This window comes from Myotis nattereri (genome assembly GCF_964212035.1).
Source record: "Myotis nattereri genome assembly, chromosome: 4".
NCBI lineage: Eukaryota > Metazoa > Chordata > Mammalia > Chiroptera > Vespertilionidae > Myotis > Myotis nattereri.
The window spans coordinates 91379602-91399389 of NC_138079.1; the positions used below are offsets into that span (position 1 = coordinate 91379602).

Here is a 19788-nt window from a genome sequence, read left to right on the forward strand (position 1 = left end):
TTATCAATTTGAGGCTTGGGGTATTTTTGAATTGATGTTGGTTGTAGGACAGAAGACAAAATTTAATTACATTGTTCTGAAGGGTACAAGAAGGCTAAAAAGGGCAAGTGAAGGGAAAAGGAGTAAAGGGCACCACGAAAAACTGGTAGATACTAATTTCTTTTCATCTCTACTTACAATTAATGTGAAATTCATGCTGCATTAAAGAAGAGAAAAACACTAAGTACTCTCATAGATGATAAAAAGTGGCAGCCAAAGATTACAGACTGGCTGTATTTTTTAGGGGTCTAATTTGCCAATTAAAAAAATAAGGTTCTTGAAGTAATTTTAGAAAATGGAAAGCAAGAGGCCAAAAATAAAATGGTGGTTTGTCCTGTGGGGGAAGAGGCAGGTGGTACAAACTGAAGAATTCTAAACCACCGACTGACCCTTGCTGGTAAGGATGTCATTGTTTAGAATGTAGCTTTTACCCTCTATTAGGAATTGAAGAGCAAAAATGAAGTAAAAAGTAAATGCGGACAGTCTAGGCTAACACACTGTAGGTTTCCTGCATTAATCTGCAGCATGAGGTCAGGAAGACAATGTTTTCAACACTGTGCCTTGGAAATTTACAGGCACTTTGATAACTCCGGTTGGCTGCTGCTTCTGTTGCCATGGAAACAGACTGCTAAAAATGGGGCATGTTTCTTTAAACTGATCATACCTTCACACAAATTCCCTTCTCCTTTTTGTCAAACATTGGAATGAATTTAAGTATGCTTCTCGTGGTATGACAACGTGATGTCAAGCCAGGGGCCTGGTACAGAATGGCAGGGATAACATTAGCCTGTCGCAACATATAGAAAGGTATTATACATGTACATGTATGCACTTTAAAAAATCTCATTTGGTTAAAAAGTAGTGAAAATAAAGTACACAGTGGGATAAATTGAAGTATAACAACACAAACACTTCAAAAGCAAAATCATCCACTTAAGTGTCTGATCACCAGCAATGTACAGAGGTTAAAACAATATTTGATTTATTTTATCTGACAATATTTAATTTGTAGTAACAGGCTGGTTCTGTACCTGAACTTCTAATTTCTTACCCTATATGGCTCTAAAACGAGATGTTTATGTTTCTTATTTGGGGGCAATCAGAAATTCTACATTCTACCACTATATTACAATTTCAGTGTACGGCTCTAGGTAGAGGTGCTTATAAGTTAATTCCTCTGAAATTATTACCATGATAAGTTTTGGCTGCGAGCTCCCTGAATTCCTTCCTAATTCCTCTGAAATGGGAAAATGTATGTTGTGTAAAAGATTCTGAAATGTCTTGATGTAAATTCCTAAGGGAGGCTCCTTGAACAAAAGGACAATTAACAATGAAACAGGAAAATAACAGAATGTTCTTTACCTCCAATTTTTCCCATTATAGAAAGTACATGCTATTCTCTTTAGGTCACTTCATCCTGGCCCAGTATCCTGGTCCTTCTTCCCATTTGGTAGATTTAGGAGTGGGACACACACACATGCGCACATGCATGTCTACATATAGCCATTCATATGCTATATGAATCCACCTGCATGGATACACACACACACACACACACACACACACACACGTGCACACGCACGCCAGTCTGTCCACCAAAACATAAAGAGAACCCAAAACTGTCATAACTTGTGTGCTATCCTAATATCATAGCAACCATGCATGATGACGCAGGTGGAAGGGTGAGTTGCAGTTCAGGCTAATGGAGTGGGGGGTTGGGGGAGGGATGGGCGGGGAGAGGCATTCTGGGAGAGAATAACAGAGGGAGAGAGGAGTACCACATGCTTCTGAGACAGAGGCAGGGCCTCAGTAAAGAGGGTGAGTGGGTGGGGAGGAATCAGCTGCAGGTCTATCTCTACTTGAGTAAAGATTTCTATAAAGACTCTTTCCTTTTATTTAATATCTACATGAGAGGATGAATACTAACTAAACTTATCATGGTACTAATTTCATGATATATGTAAGTCAAATCATTATGCTGCATGCCTTAAACTTATTATATGCTGTCAATTATATTTTTAAAACTAAACAAACAAAAAAGACTATCTGAGGAAGGGTGGTACCTGTGGTTGAACAGTGTTGTGGATAAATAGTTTTTGAGGTAGAACTGACAGATTTGGAAATAGGATTTGGTGAGGAGGAGGAGGTCACTCTCACTCAGGTTTCTGGTGTGAGCCAATGGGTAGACAGAGGTGCCATTAGTTGAGATAGGAAACCCTGGAGGAATATGTTTCATGGAAGTAGGAAGGGGCCTGCCCACTGGTGACATCAAGAGTGTAGATGACTACAGTTCTCAAACACAAGAGACAGGCTGGCCCTCACAGTTGGCAATCGCATTTGGACCAAAGGAGACATGGTTCTCTTTTGTACCTCCTTTATGTGTGTGCATATTTTTACTCCTATATTACCATTTAGTTTCTTGATTTTTAGGCTTTGAGCTCCCTGAGTGTTGTGGCTAAAAGAGGTTTACAACTTCTGGCATGATGCTATGTAGAAGCACTCAAATGAAATTATTTCTAATAAAAAACTAAATTATATAATTTCATCTCAAAAGTAGCACGCACTGGTTTTTTAAAGAAACGCTGAATCACATTCTGGGGAGAGGAATCTATATATATATAAAAGCCCAGTGACCAAACAGCGGAACGACCAGAACAGCTGGTCAGCCAGTCGCTATGACACGCACTGACCACCAGGGGGCAGACACTTGATGCAGGAGCTGCCCCCTGGTGGTCAGTGCACTCCCACAGTGGGAGTGCCACTTGGCTGACCGGGATAAGCGGTACTCCCACAGCAGGCTGATCCCTGCAGGCCACACACCCGACCAGTGCTTGAATCCGTGTACCAGGCCTCTAGTTCATTTTAAAGACCATAATTTACTTTTCAAATTTACTTAAAAAAACACACATTAATTTAGTGATACCTCGCTTGTATGACACTTTCAATTGTGTAGAACACTGGCAGAAAACAAAGAAAGAAGAAATTCCCAGAGAAATCAAAATAGATGTTGTAAAATTCATGTGTAATGTGCCTTATTTCAACTGCCTATTTGATTGTTTCTCTGCTATGGTTCAATACATAGCAGTTGAATAAACAACAGAATCAGGATTCAACTATTACATTTTGTTAATTTGCTGCTTAATTTAAAGAAGATTAGAAGCAGCAAATCAGAAAAGGGAGAGCAGCTAGAAGTGGCAGATGACAAAAATCAAACAATAAATAATAGTTCTAGTAATCTAGTAATGATTCAGGGATCATTCTATGCATGGGCAAATATTTTGTACACAATGCCTCAAGACACCAATACATTATATTTTGGGCTAGCCATGATCTTATAATTGAATTATAAATTATATCTGAAGGTAATAGTTCAAATTACATTGTTTAAGAGGCAGGGCTGTATATAAATACTCTTTAAATAATTGCTGCATAATAATAATGTGTCAATGAGATGCAGGACAAGGGGGTGAGGTAGTAAATGATCCAAATAATGATTCTACCTCCAAGAGATACTATGGTCTAATAATGAAGATAGTACAGATATATATCATAGTGGCAATGGTGAAATCTTTAAGGAGAGAGATGCAGATCAAGTTAACAGGAATATACAAGAGAGAAGAAATTATTTTTTAACTGACAGGATCAAGTGACTTTCTTTAGGAAATGGCATGAGGATTAGGTTTAAAGACACTTTGGACCTGCAAACTGGGGTGAGAAGAATGTTGTGAGCAAAGGCATGGAGGGGGAGCAGTGCTGTCCAACAGTGTTTCCTGCAGTGATGGAAATGTTTTACAGTCTGCACTGTTCAGCATAGTAGCCACTAACCACATATGGCTACTGAGTAGTTCAAATGTGGCTCATGTACTAGTAATTAAGGAGCTAAATTTTTGAAAATTCTGTTTCATTTTAATTATTTTAAATTTAAATAACCACATGTGGCTAAAGGACAGCACAGGTAGAGTATGTCTGAGATGATTTCCATCACTTAAAAAAATTTTGGTGATTCAATATAAGTACTTATTTAATCTATTTCCTCAGGTGGGATTACTCATAATAATGTCAGACAAAGGTGCATTTTTCCATAAATAGATCTACTATAGCCATGTCCCAGTATACCACATTAATCTACTACACTGTCTACTACACACTGTACCACAAACTTTTACAGATGTTATCTCAACTGTTATTAACTGTTATTAGCCTGTGCCAGATTAGGAATGTGATCCTCCAAATCTGTACCTCCTCCCTCCACCTCCATGACGGAGCCACACAATGAAAGAGGCCCAGGTCCCCAAGTCACTTGTTGGAGGACAGTTGACTAAGCTGTCCAATCCACCTTGGACTATGTTTTGAGCAAGAAATCACTTTGGTTGGTTAAAAAACACTGAATGCAAGTTACTTTAGTCCAGGTAATTAATTCACAACCCAGTTCTCTTTCTGTGGTATTTCATTTTTACCATTAAATGCTAATTCTTCTATTGAATGCTAATTCTTCTATTTGCTACCATTTTGTCTTGATAAATATGGGATATAACTAGCTGGTAGCATTGGTATTATAATTCAATATCTTAATGAGTTATATTAAACCACTTATCTGAATTAAATCATCTCAATTTATTTGATTTCCCTCAAAAGTCATAATTATTGATTCTCAAGTTGTCAAGTCAATGATTTGTAATATCCTTCTTTAGCTGTAGAACCAGAAATTAAATTTAAATCTCATCCATGGTGAACATTATTTGAAAATGTTCTAACCCTTCTGTTGATAAGGCAAAAGTTAAGAATCCCTAATGCTGCCCTGACAAAAGTTAAGAAATTCTAAATTTTCCTAGGGAAAATTTCCTTTTTGAATTTGATTAGAATTCATGACATTTATTGCTAAAGCAAAAAACAATTAAATTCTCCAACTACACACATGGGTTGATATAGTTATAAAAAAGCTTATACAAGCATTAGCAAAAGTATGAGGTGATATGCTTTATTATCCAAACAATTCTCTGGCATGTGAGGACAACTACTCATTGGCAGTACACACAAACATTTTCAATAGACATTACTAAATTTTCTGTTAAAGTGTCACACAAACTCTTAAAACATATGATTGCTGCTGACAAAGTCTGTTCTCCCCCCACCCCCATAATTATTTCAGCTAACTAGTACTCTCAGCAATAATAAGAATTCCAAAATATCCCAATATAAACAAGAAGTAGACCAACAACTTGAGAAGCAGAGTGGACCTCTAATCCCTACAGTAGACACATGTCAGAAACACCAATGAGACCAAGCTGTGTCTCTGATTAGAACTAAATGGACCCAAATTTATCCTTTCTTCATTACCTAGAAACTTACGATCCAGACATTAACAATAATCCCAAAGGTTGTTCTTTCATAAAAACAAAACCAAAAACCAACTTGCCAAAAACGAATGGAAAACCAAACACTCTTGATGTAAAATATAGTATTTTGTGTGTCTCCTTAACAGATGAGGCATGAACCATTAGACATTACTGACAGTCACATATTTGTCTCTTTTGACAAAACAGCATAGGATCTAATTAAACTAGGGCAGTGGTCGGTAAACTCATTAGTCAACAGAGCCAAATATTAACAGTACTTCTTCAAAATAGATTTGCCCAGGCAGAAAACTGACTTCTGCGCATGGGCCACGAAGTTTCAATCACACTGTACATGCGCCTGCACGTGGTATTTTGTGGAAGAGCCACACTGAAGGGGCTAAAGAGCCACATGTGGCTTGCGAGCCGTGGTTTGCCGACCACGGGACTAGGGCGTTTTAGTGTTTGAACAACTGTAGCCAATTTGTATGGATTAATACAAGTGACGTCTGACTCCATGCTTAAAAACAGATGAAGCTCTGCAGTGGCTTGTTTCTTGTTTTATTCTACGAGTCTGATAAGCTGACCATTTGTGTTCATCCGTAGGTAGTAACTGCGACACACTAAATTCCACCAGTTCAACCTTGCATGGGAACCAAAGTATTTTCATACTACTCCAGTAACAAATCACCCTCAGCATCTCTCTATGCTTTTTTGCCCTCAGCACTATCTGTACCAGAAAATGAGTAGAAATACAGTCTGCTGAAATATAAAGCAAAACCCAGTTCAGTGCAACTGTGGTGAGACAGGTGAATTTTATCATCCAATCTTCCTGTGGAGTGTTTTAAAATATGGAAGTTCTCTCCCCTTACCTCTTTATATCCATGAATTTACATGACAGTAAGTATAGAATACTTCTGTATTTTGTCAATGTATATAGGATCCCAAAAATTTAATTTTAAATGGAAGGGAAAAATAACAAAGGGTTAAAAAATATCAGAAGAGGGATGAAAAGCTGGCATTAAACCAGGCATCTTATAAAAACATTATGAAGTAAATATTGTTTCTCCTCATTGCACAAAACTTGTCCAGGGTCACAGAGCGAGAAAATGGTATGCCTGGGTTTGACCCCAAGTATGTATCTCACTTGAGAGTCCATGCTCTTGCTCTTTTGACATCATGCTATCACACATGGTCACAACTGTTAGGGAAACAATCCATACATTATGCAATATCTCAACTCTACTTTGCTGTTCCTGTTGATAATTCCCCTGTATTTTTAATCCTTGCTTTCTATGCTCCTTTATCATATTCTGCTGTTGCGACATCTTTTTATTTTTTCCTATTCCATTTTCCTCTCCTTTCTCAGTTTTTCAAGTAGCACAAAAATTGTTTTAAATAGAGCATTCTTAACTTTTTTTTTTTAAGTGAACGATTAAAAAATTTTACGTTTCCCTTAGTGAGTCTCCAGAATGTCTCCTAAAAACTCCACCGGTATTGCTTCTATAATGACTTACAGTAAGGCCTGCTGTGCACAAGCAGAGGCAACCCATTGTTTGGTTCTTGGCAACAGCTATTTATACCTCATTGTGTGTCATTTGCTTCGATCTAGATGTTTTCCTACCTATACCCCAAAGTAGTTCAACTCTAGCAAGTTCAACTATTGTTTCTCATTATTATCTTTTAAATCTCAACAATCTATCATGCTCATATTCTAAATGAGCAAAAATGGAGGAATACGGGGGAGAGGTCAATAGGGGGGAAAAGGAGACATGCAATACTTTAAACAATAAAGAATTTAAATTTTAAAAAATGGAGGAATATCCTTTTGGAAGAAGCTCAAGCTGCTACTTAGGCAGATAACTCTACATTTACTCTCTGGGTCTGTATAAGATGAGTAAGTGCGAGTGGAAAGGTGAGGGGGTGGCTCATGGCAGGAGCTGAAAGCAGATAAAATGAAAAAGAGGTTATTGTGGGGTTTTTCCTTCCAAAGCACATTAGAAAATCAAATTTCAGGTTAAACAAGTATTGAGATAGATGATCTGCACATCTCAAATTTAGGAAAAACTTATTCTCTATAGATGCTGAATTTTTTATACCATAGCCCTTGACCTCCAGCTGCTACGGTAAAGCATGCCATGCACGGGTCTTGTCACAGTAGGCCAGGACACAGGTCAGCAATGCCCATACCTTTGGCCATTTTCTTAAACTAATACAGTGGTCACTAACAATAATTGACAGTATTCTTAAGCTTATTCTGCTTTGTTACAAAACCACAAAACTGCAATGTGTGTTTAAAAACAAAACAATGCAGTATGCATTATAACCAATTAAACCAATGATTTAAAGATATAATTAAGAGCTAGCTACCTTCCTCGTTTTAAACACTAAAAACTATAAACATGCTAATTAGAAAAAAACTGAGTTTCCTGGAATTATGTATTTGTAAACATAAAAGAAGCAGTGTTCTGAATAATATTGAAAAGGAAATGGCCTCTCTTAAGGAGGGAGGGGGGACAAAAAAATTTGGAGAACATGAGAAAACATACAAAATGAACCTGGAAGGATTTTAGTGAAATGAGGACTGGCTTCCTAAGTCCCCTTACTACATTATTGCAAAATCCCTAGAGTTCTATCAGTTAATGAATCTTTAGAGAGTGCTACCACGAACAGCATTAAGCTTTCATTTCAAACAACTTAGACTGTGTTAGGTACAGCAGGGAACAGAGAGAGACACGCATGGTGATCAGACAGACACGCTCAGGCTGGCTGAGGGGAAAGGGATTTGGCAGTTTTGGCCCAGTCCACAGAAACACTGACCTTCCTTGAGACTTTTCTGGTTGCTCCCCTCAAGGCATTCCTTTTCTTTTAATGGCTCGAAATCGCCAGCAGTTAAAATCTCTGGGAACCCCTGTTGCTGCTTCTTGGAGCTATCGATCATGGTGAGAGGCTTCTGGAGACAGGCAGCATCAAGCAGGAGAAGAGCTCAATTTGCCGATCAGCAGAGACCGGTGCTCAAAATACTCTGGTCCCTGGGTGCCGGGCGCCTCCTCACAAGATCCCAATCACCAGTGGGCAATTATGTCTTTACCCAGCTGAAGGCAGCCATCACTCAGCCTTTGGTTCCCAGCCTGACCTGCACACACACTCATGCTGCTGGAAGCCCTAAACTCTCTCCCACATTGGGAGGCAGAGTTGCGGAGGCACGGTGATGCTGAAATCCCACCCCTTTTCCCAGCCAGCCCCTTTCCTTTGCCATTCCAGCTTCCCCTGCTCTGGGCACTTCAATCTGCAGTTTGATGGTCCGAATCATCTGACAAACACTGAGTCAAGCAGTTAAAAATAAATCCTCTAGTTGTTAAAAGAGAAGACTTTGCTGATACCTAAGACGACAAATTGCTGCCTGTGGTCGCTCTCTGGCTCTCTATAAACACAGCCGCAGCCTGTGGAAATACTTTCTATCAGCCAGACAAGCACATTCATTACTCATTAAGTTCTGCAGCTAAACAAACAGCAGCCCAGGGCATCTGAAGGAAGCGGGTCTTATCTCCGCAGAGGCACAACGCTGAATAAACATGCTACTAGCCTATCTGGATAAAAACACAGGCACTGCACTACCAAAGTTCTTTTGTGCGGTGCTTTTTGCTGCGTCCGGCTCTCCCTGGCAAAGCAGTGCTCTTTGTAATAGGGACGTGTCCTGTCACTGCAGCGTTCTGCCTCGCTAGTTCAGACCTGAGCAGCACTCTTCCTCTGCGCCGCTAGTCGGCCGAGAGAGTTAACATCGCCATGATTGTTCTAAGGAAAAATCTCTTCCCCTGTATTAAAAGCAGAGGCACTGAGAGCTTCTACTTCTTAACAGATTCGTCCAGAGATCAGCCCAAGTAAATTTCTTATGAGCTATCAACAATGGGCACCTCTGCAGATCACAGACTGCTGTCCACTACACACAAGGGATGCTGCTTGAAGGAAATCTAGGGACGGCAATTCCGGGCAAAGGTGGAGTTAAGGCTGTTTTCATACACCCCAAAATATATCTATAACTGTAGCCAAAAGAATATTATTTTTTTAGTGACTCAAAGTATACTCCTTTACAAAGAGCTCCCATAAAGTCCATAACCAACATCTAGCAGAGTGCCTGGAATAACAGTTCTCAATAAGTACTTGTTGCATGACTGAGTGAATGAATTAAAGCAGAAGAAAGTGCAATAGGAAAACTACCTTTGGTAATACTCAAGAGTTCCAAAGAAGTCCTACATCAATGACCAAGAGTCACTAATTTTAGATGGACAACTAAATGTTCTCTAAAGGAGGCACATTTTCTCTTTAAAAGAAAACACTCTAACATGATCCTTCTGTTGGATAAAGAAAGGTTTACATTTTTACAGCCAGAAAAGTCAATATTCTCTTCACCATTTAAACACAGACAGGAACTAAATGAAGTCTATCCTTTGTCCCTGGTTCCAAGGCTGGTGTGCACGACACCCATGCTGTTCTAGAAAGATAGTTATCTACCCTGCTCCAGCGTCTCTTGAGAATGGGATTACACAGCACATGACATGTTTCTTGTCAAGTGAAATTCCTTCTGAAGCAATTTAAGCCCAGCGTTGGTAGTCTAAACCTCTGCAGGAACAAACAGCCACAGCAAGCCTATCACGATTCTAAAAAATGCCCTCAGATGCTCTGCTCCTATTTCTGCTCCTAAGACCTTTATTCTTCTAAATTAACTGCTCCTGCATCTTTAAAGCAGTAAATAAATAAAATAATAATAAAAAAATAATAGCCATACTTTTTTGAAGACATTTTTTAGGGTGGTCTTTTTATTAGAAGTTTTGCAAAGTTGATCTCATTTGACCCCCATCAGTCTCTGTGATTATTTGTACATTATAGACATTTTACAGACCAAGACCAAAGTTAAAAAGCTGGTATGTGGCAGGTCTGAAATTTAACCAAAATCTGGTTTTCCAAAGCCCAAATTTTTTTTTTTCCTGTTGCACTGCAATGCCTGCTGTCTTCTAGAATACACTCCAATTCCAGGTTTTAGTTTGATCTTGGGACAGGTTTAACGGCAGAGAACATAACTTTGATGGCTTCCTAGTAATTCTCCACCTGGTGAGGAAGAAGGAAGCCAATATAAAAGAAGGCGTTTATGAAAGCGTTTTAACTTTTCCTGAAATAATAAAGCAGCTGCCAGTTGTATTTAGTACTTACAATGAGCCACAGTCTAAGTGCTTTGAATGTATTATCTCATTTATTCTGTTTACCTGTGAATTCAACATTATTATCCTGATTCACAGATGAGCAAAGGGAGGCCTAGAAAGTCTAGATTGTTCTCATAATTAGTGGCGGAGCTCCACACAGAAAGCTTGGCTCCGGGGCCTACATTCTTAATTACCTTGTAAAAAGAACCAGGAACAATAATCCCCAACATTCTCTTTTTCAGGATGTTGCTTTTTACATCCTGCTCAGGTGATTTTAGGCCCCAAGTTTAGAAACCTGAGTACCTACACAGATATATCAGTTGTTTTCCAATTCTTTACTAGCTTTGTGTTCTGCGTGTGAATTGTGTGTTAAAAAAACAAACAAAACCAAAACTTCTCTTTCAAGAATTCTTTTCAAGTTTATTATTTTTGTATCTGATAAATGTAAAAAAATCTCAGTAAGAAAACACTCTGTCCTGCTGTAGGTTTATATAAAAAGTCTTTTCTTTATAGTTTTGAAAGGAAATAATTTCTTTAGTGGTGAATACGCCTGACAGAACATTTATTTCGCTATTTTTAAAAATTTGAAATAATTTCAGGTTCACAGAGCATTTTTTACTAAGCCATCTGTGAGTGGGCTCTGACATGATACCCCTCTACATTCAGTGATCTAATTAATTCCTACAAACAAGGATATTACGGTATATAATCATAATATAACCATCAATATCAGGAAATTAACATTGACATATCACTACCATCTAATCCACAGATTCCATTCAAGTTTCACCAGTTGTCTCAACAACATCCTTTATAGCAAAAGGATCCAAACTAGGATTATCCAGGGCACTGAATTATCAAGCCTCTTTTGTTTTTTTCCCCCTTCCATCTCTCTTCACTTTTCTTTCCTTGAATTTTGAAGATTACAGGCACGTTATTTTGTAAAATCACCCTCAATCTGAGTTTGTCTGATGTGTCTTCATGATTAGATTCAAGTTATGGCAGAAATATATTTGGCAGGAATAAGACAGAAGTAAAGATGTATTCTTGGTATCCTATCAGGTGGTACACAAATTCAATTTGTCTCATAACTGATAATGTTTATTTTGATTGATTAAGATGGTATCAGCCAGGTTTCTTCATTGTAAAGCTTTTCCTCTTCGTAATTATTTTATGGGGCTGAATTATTTATGGTTATGATGATTGCCAAATGGTGATTTTGAAAATTCTATCATTCCTTCTATAATTATTAGTGGCACACCTACTATAAGAATTTTCTTTATCTGGTTAATGGTATTTCTTTATATCAGTACCAGAGGTCCAGTGCACAGATTCACGCACCGGTGGGATCTCTTAGCCTGGCCTGCAGAAATCAGGCCGAAACTGGCTCTCCAACATCCCCCGAGGGGTCCTGGATCGTGAGAGGGCGGTTCTCGGTCGATGCACCCCGGAATTAGGCTCCCTCCTCTCTGGTTCCGGATGCATCACCACAGCTTGGCAGCTCCTGAGTTGAGCATCGGCCCCTGGTGGTCAGTGCGCATCATAGCTACCAGTCAGAGTGTCTACTCCCTGGTGGTCATTGCACGTCATAGCTACTGGTTGGATGGTTGCTTAGGCTTTTATATATATAGATGTGCTATGGATTTCTATTTTATTCAATTGGTTATACCATGGTCCTATCATTATTTATTTTGATGCTAATTATTCCAGATTTGGCCAGTGGGTATAGCATCAAGCTGGTTTCAGTTTCTTATTGTTATGACCCCATCATTCTTTGAGCACTTTCTTACTTTCTGGACAAGATGTTCCAGGCTCACCTTTTATGTTTCCTGCTCTTTTGAGAAACCAAGCTCTATATGATAGGTGTGCTCACAGTTATTAGGGTGTTACTATTCCCTTCTCAGCCTTCTCCATAGGTTTAGTTAGGAATATGTCTGTGAGTTCATGTACATGTACGTGTGCACACACACATATTTACATTTCTAGATGTTAATAGATGTAAAATATAGATCTATATTTACATCTACATTATTTATATACAACTAGAGGCCCAGTGCACAAAATTCATGCACTGGAGGTGGGGGTGTGTGTGTGTGTGTGTCCCCCCCTCAGCCTGGCCTGCACCCTTTCGCAGTCTGGGAGCCCTTGGGGGATGTCCAACTGATGGCTTAGGGCGAGTGGGCCTAAGCCAGGAGTTGAACATCCTTAGCACTGCTGCACTCGCCAGCCTTGAGCCTGGCTTCTGGCTGAGCAGCGCTCCCCCCCGTGGGAGCGCACTGACCACCAGGGAGCAGCTACTGCATTGTCTGCGCCCTGGTGGTCAGTGCATGTCATAGCAACCAGTTATTCCACCATTTGGTCAATTTGCATATTAGCCTTTTATTATACAGGATAAAAATCATGACATCACCCTGATGGCTCCAATTCTAATCCAAAGCCACAGGTTCACTCTAATTTTCTCTTTTCTACATTTGTAACCCTTTTCTATAATGAGAACCCTGTCTTCCATGGTCTCTGCCACCCCATACATGAATATCCTGTTCACCTCACTGGCACTGCTGTAGCCAAATTCTATGCAGATATCTCCCCATCCCACACAGCCTCTGAAGCCCTGTGCCAGGTCACTGCCCGCACTGCCCTGCTCGGCCCCACATAATGTCTCTGGATTGTTAAGAAATGAAGGACAGAAAGAGACTTGCATTCTCTCTGAGTCAGAGAAGCCCACTGTTGTCATATGGACTGCTTTCCAGTAGGCCCACCCTTGTTCCTTACTATACATGCTACAGCAACTTCTGTGTCATTTGTCTCTATTGTCACAAGTGACATTTAACTGCAAATGATAGGTGATTAAAGTCACTTTGGCTATGATAAATTTGCTTCCATAGGGTCTGTGTGTATGCACACTCAAAAGAGCTGTTTTAGTATGAAAGAGTACCATAAATCAAGTCCATTTTCTCACTACAGATATTTAATAAGCGTGAGAAAAACTGTATGGCTTGGAGACTAGGAATAATCCAAGAAAGGCTTCAGGGAATTAGAACAGAAACAAACTTGGCTCAAGGGATCTACTCTAAAACTTGGCAGAGTTATTATATGCTTACAGAACTGTTGATAAAAAAGATTATCGCTGTATGATGCTGGACTTCAATAAAGAAAAACCTTATACTATCGCCAAATGGGCAAGGTTCACCAATGTGAAAACTTTCAAAAGTAATGAATAAAGTAATTAGTAACAGAATGCAAAGAGACTGCTAAATATTGAGTCTTACTTCTCTGGAGGCATTCCTGACACTGCCATTGAGAGGCAATGCCCTTTTTCTTCCATCTTCCACATCTTGCTACTTTGTAACAGGTCTCTGAGTAGCCAATCATTGAATCAAATGGGGGTACACTGTGGGGCTTCCTTCACACAATGTGAGCCACAATATTATAAAATTTATGTAGACATAGTCAATTAAATTGGATGTATTTAGGGAGAAAAATTTCAATCTAGGTTACACCTAAATTTTTTCCTAAGGATACCATATTTTTAGTAAAATACATATTTGACCCTTAATTTTCTCGTTTTAACATAATAAATACCACTATAAAATATTTAGATAATTACTAAATTGTAATGATAAATCCCAATAATTTAATAATTACTAAGCCCAATTTAATGATCCTGATAATTGAAAATATTTTTGTAAAAAAGGAAGATTAAAGGGCGCTATATTTTAAATCACACAGCATATCTTATTAAGTCCATTTTTTATAAAGTTTTTCAATACATGGATATCAAACATATAGTACTTCAGATATATTAACAAATTAGTTATGAAAGTCACTATTTCATGAGGAAGGATAAATTTGCTGCCATTTCTAAGAAAATACAATTTTGAAGGAGTATCACTGATTTGAGCAATTAAATATTGCTGCCTAAACACTACAGCAGGGCAAACAGCCTGATACTTTGGTGTGTAGTCTTTGCTTATTATCACCTATCATCTTAAAACATACACAGTCCTAGCACAACTGGCATTACCATCTTGGGTTTGCTTCATCCTCTTGAAGATGGGAGATAGGACTCTGGCAAGGTTTTTTAGGAATGGAATTTTATCATTATCACGAGGCCCGGTGCACGGGATTCGTGCACTGGTGGGGGGTGTGTGGCCTGTGGGGATTGGCCCATTGTGTGAGCACTGCTCATCCTAGTCAGCCGAGCGGCTGTGGACCTGCCTTCTGAGTGGCTGCTCCCGCTGTGAGAGCGCCACTCATCCCGGTCAGCCGAGTGGTGCTCCCACTGTTGGAATGCACTGACCACCAGGGGGCAGCTCCCCTGGTGGTGAGTGCGTGTCATAGCAACTGGTCAACGGGTTGTTCTAGTCGTTCTGCGTTTGGTCACTGGGCTTTTATTACATAGGACAGTGGTTCTCAACCTTCTGGCCCTTTAAATACAGTTCCTCATGTTGTAACCCCCAACCATAAAATTATTTTCGTTGCTACTTCATAACTGTAATTTTGCTACTGTTATGAATCGTAATGTAAATATCTGATATGCAGGATGGTCTTAGGCGACCCCTGTGAAAGGGTCGTTCGACCCCCAAAGGGGTCGCGACCCACAGGTTGAGAACCACTGATATAGGATGTTTGCTGATTAACCCTCTGCTTAGACTGACAGAGAACTTCTTTTGTGGTGGGGCAAATGGCAGGTGAGGCAGAGGAACATACATCTCAGCTCATTCTCAGTCAGGTCATCACATTATGACACATACCTCAACTGAAGCAATCTGACTACACACACAGAAATGACCAATGCCATTTGTCTGCTCCTGTTCAAATCTTTAGTATGGATAATCAAGAGATGACAGAATACACTTTATCAGCTTTAAAAAAGTCATTCAAGTTCTTTATTTCTAAGCTTTATTGTTACTTATAAACATGCTAGTGGCCCGGTGCACGAAATTCATGCGGGGGGCGGGGGGAGTGTTGTCCCTCAGCCCAGCCTGCACCCTCTCCAATCTAGGACCCCTTGGAGGATGTCCAACTGCTGGTGTAGGCCCAATCCCTGTGGGACCGGGCCTAAACCAGCAGTTGGACATCCCTCTCGCAATCCGGGACTGCTGGCTCCTAACCTCTCACCTGCCTACCTGCCTGATCGCCCCTAACCACTCTTCCTGCCAGCCTGATTGCCCCCAACTGCACCCCCTTCTGGCCTGATCACCCCCAACTGCCCCCCCCGCTGGCCTGCTTGCCCCCAACTGCCCTGCCCCCGCCAGCCTGATCGCCCCCAACTGCCCCCAGCGCTAGCCTTTTCACCCCCAACTGCCCCCCCTCGCTGGCCTTATCGCCCCCAACCGCCCCTCCTGCTGGCCTGCTCGCAACCAACTGCCCCCCTCACCCCCGCCAGCCTACTCGCCCCCAACTGCCCTCCCTTCCTGGCCTGATTGCCCCAACTGCCTCTGCCTTAGCCCTGCCACTATGGCTTTGTCTGGAAGGATGTCTGGAAGGTCTCCCGGTCTAATTAGCATATTACCCTTTTATTAGTATAGACTAGAGGCCTAGCACACAAAATTCATGCACGAGTATGGTCCCTAGGCCTGGCCTGTGATCAGGGCCATCTTTCCCAGCTGCCAGCAGCCATCCCTGTCCCCCACCGCCACCCCACCCCCAGTTCCCCGTTTGCCTTCGGTGATTGGAGCCCGCGGCTGGGGAGAGGGACCAAGAGGTTGGCCATTCCCGCCTGCTTGCCTGCCTCGTCCCTGACACCAGCCACCCTCTGTGTGTGGGGTGACCGATGGGGCGGGGGCCTTGGCCTAGTGCCGTCCGCGACCACTGCCACCCACCCCCAGTTCCCCATTCCCCATCAGGTGATCGAAGCCTGCAGACCAAGAGGGGAGGGACCAAGAGGTTGGCTGGCAGGGCCCTATTGGGCGCTCAGGGCCTGTAGGCTGGGGGCAGCTCCTGCGTTGAGCATCTGCTCCCTGGTGGTCAGTGCACATCATAGCGACCGGTCATTCTGTCGTTCAGTCGATTAGTGTATTACCCTTTTATTATATAGGATAAACACAGGCAACTGGTTAGAACACTGACAACGAAAAGCTTTCCTTAGATTATATATCTTTAACACAGTCTTCCTCAAATTCCAAGTTATGGAATATAAAAGAAAATGAGATGACTACAGCATGAAGTTCAGCAGAGATGGAATGGAGTAACGAAGAGTTAAGAGGGTCAAATCCCCCAGCAAAGCCTGGAAGGCGCATCATTAAGTTATGATCAGTGTGATGCTGAGGTCAGCATTTGTAACAAAAAACTGTCTACATAGTGTTTCATCCATTTTTACATTATTGTCCCCTATCTCCTGACTCCTTTTTATATAATTGTTTCCTAATCACGTTCCATGAAATTTTAATACCACAGATTTACCACATGTCTGTTTATGTTCCTTATACATGAAAAAATGTTTTGTTTTGTTTTTTTGCCTAGTCTCCAAGAACCAATTTTCACCCCTTTGAGAATCTACTAGAGGGAAAGCCAATATTTTCTATTTTGTTGAGAAAAAATAGGATAATAAGAGTGAACTGTATGTAGGAAACCCACAATGAGAAAATAAATGTTCACCATCTGTGATAAGGATTCTAGGTTACAAGTAAATTCTGCGAATCTTTTGAGGATCTTTTGATCCTCAGCAGCTCTGTGTCATTTGATTTCAGATGGATAACAGAACAGGTAGATTTATGAAGGTTAGAGGCAGGATGGTCTTATGGAAGGAGCACAACTTCAGAGTTAACATAATTCAGTTGTGAGATCTGCTCTGCGGCTCCCTCACCTACAGAAATGCACAAATAACAACAGATGTTTTCTGTGATTATAAAAATTAGGAAAAACGCATTTAAAATACTCAACACAAGCAAGACAGGCACTTCCCAAACGGTCGTGCCTGTTAGGACTCATTTCTTGGATGATCTCCCCTATCTGTTATCCTCCAGGACTGCATGTTTCCTAGGTTGGGAGGTTTTCTTACAAGAAACACACACACACTCACACAGACCACAACACCACACACATATTCTACATTTTCCAATCACACCCTGTAAGGCTGCAGCAGGGTGCAGGTAAAGTTCACCATTTTTTGGTTTGGCACTGAATACCTTTTTTTTGATGACTTTCTACTACTTGAAATTTCACTTATTAGATTATACATGCAGAGAACCCTGCAGATACTGTTTCACTTAACTGGAATACTGAAATAGGAATAATGAAATAGAAAAACTGCCCCCAGGTGACTAATTACAGCCAAGTAATCAGCCATAGGGTCTAAGAACTGGGTAGGACAAACATTAGGTCATTTTCAGTCCAGATGTCAAAGAAGGTAAACTCTGTGCTCGCATCCTCGCACAACCACATCAAAATTACAACTAAATTATAGAACAATCATCATTGTGAACCACCTGAAGATTAGCTGAACAGAAACCCTATAACTAAGGATATAAAGTAGAAGCCACGACAGGACTGGTAAAAGGGAAGGCGATGAGAAATGGCCTGGTCCCACACATGGTGTGGCGATTAAGAAGAGGGAAGGATATCTAGTAGACTGTGGAGTGAGGGGTCCCAGAGCAGGGAAGAGGAGTCCACACAAATCTGGCTGTGCAAACCAGCAGGCATTGCATCGAGTGAGACAGAGGGCTGCTGGCGTCCCAGGTATTCCTCTTGAGGGGCCTGCACAAGGACTCACTGGTCTGTGCTACAGCTAAAAAAAAAAGCACCAGGGATAGACAGGGAGGAGCTGAACTGACTAGCTCCAGGATGAGGGCTCAAGAGGCAGGAGCCAGAGCAACTCCCTCAGGGGACGAAGGTGCTGGTAGGTGCCACTGTCCCGTTGTTGAGCTCCACCCCAACCAGCCAGCAGGTCAGGTGGGTGCCAAATCCTGGGTAACATTAACCTGGATAACATGGTCCTACCCTGTGATTCCTTGAGACTGGGCCTCACCCAACTCATGTGCCCAAGCTGTTTCCATTGGCTTTTCAACACAAATGGCCTGCCTCAGCTCGTGCTGCAGACTTTCTTAAAATCTCTCAAAAGTACACAAACCCCAAACAAGCATCAGCTGGTTTCGGTGTGTTCTGTACCACTTGCTAAGAGGCTCTAAATCTGGCACAAGCAGCAACCAGTCTCAACTTGCACTGTAACTCCCATCAGGTGGCTCCAAGCCTGGCATAAGTGTTTGCTTGGAACGTAGCTTCAATTAAGCACCAAATCCTGGCACAAGTTGTGGCTGGCCTCAGCTCAGATCATGGTATACACACCAAAGGGTCCGAAGCCTGGCACTAGTGGAGGCCAACCTTGATTTTCAGCATAGCCTCTCCAAAGCACCGTCAAATAAAGTACAAGTAACAAACTATTGCAGATCACTTTGTAGCTCCCACCTGGGCACAAATGGCAGTTCATTTTGGCCTTCACTGAAGCCCTCCTAAGAGGCTCCAGAATCAACACACCTGGTGGTCAGCTTGAGCCTACAGAAGATCACCACCCAACCAGCTCAGCAAATGACATACCTGAAGGATGGACTTGGCTGTTATCAGATTCCTGCTAGAAAGATTCCCTCCATGTGGGAATTTGTCTGCTATTGTCACAGCCAGCCCTCACAGTCAGTCAGCCTGAGAGTCAACCCCACCCAGTGATGTGCCAACAGCAATCAAGGCTCAACTAAAATAGGAGGGCACACACAATGCACACAAGGGAAACTGCCAGAACTCCTGGCTGAGGTGAACACAAAGACTGCCACTGGGCCCCACACTACACTTAACATAAGGCAAATCAGCCAAGATTGGGAGATGTAGCAGATCTACCTAACACACAGAAACAAACCCAGGGACTCATTGAAAATTAAGAGACAAAGTAACATGTCTCAAAGGAAAAAACAAAACAGTACTTGAGAAAAACAACTAAACAAAATAGAAACAAGCAATCTACTAGACAGAGAGTTCAAAACACTGATTATAAGAATGCTCAATGAATATAGCGGAAGAACAGATGAGCTCAATGAGAACTTCAACAAAGACATAGAATTCATAAGAACCAGTCAGAAATGAAGAATATAACTAACATGAAGGCTACATTAGAGGGAATCAACAGATTAGATGAAGCAGAGGATCAAATCAGCAATCTAGAAGATAAGAAATTGGAAAACACCCCATTGGAACAGGAAAAAGAAAAAAACATTTTAAAGAGGATAGTT

At 41.2% G+C, this 19788-nt stretch overlaps 1 protein-coding gene across 3 annotated transcripts in view; it reads right to left on the reverse strand.

The window, feature by feature from the left end:
* The window catches only part of MRTFB (myocardin related transcription factor B), a 191957-nt gene that overhangs the window by 65301 nt on the left and 106868 nt on the right, over window positions 1–19788 (reverse strand). Inside the window, exon 1 of one of the 3 annotated variants that reach the window (XM_081089068.1) lies at window positions 8193–9074. The exons of the other annotated variants lie outside the window; for them this stretch is intronic. Within the exon in view, the coding sequence (XP_080945194.1) occupies window positions 8193–8313 (121 nt within the window). The 5' untranslated portion in view covers window positions 8314–9074. Of the gene's footprint in view, window positions 1–8192; window positions 9075–19788 lie in introns of those variants that run through there. 3 annotated transcript variants of the gene reach the window in all.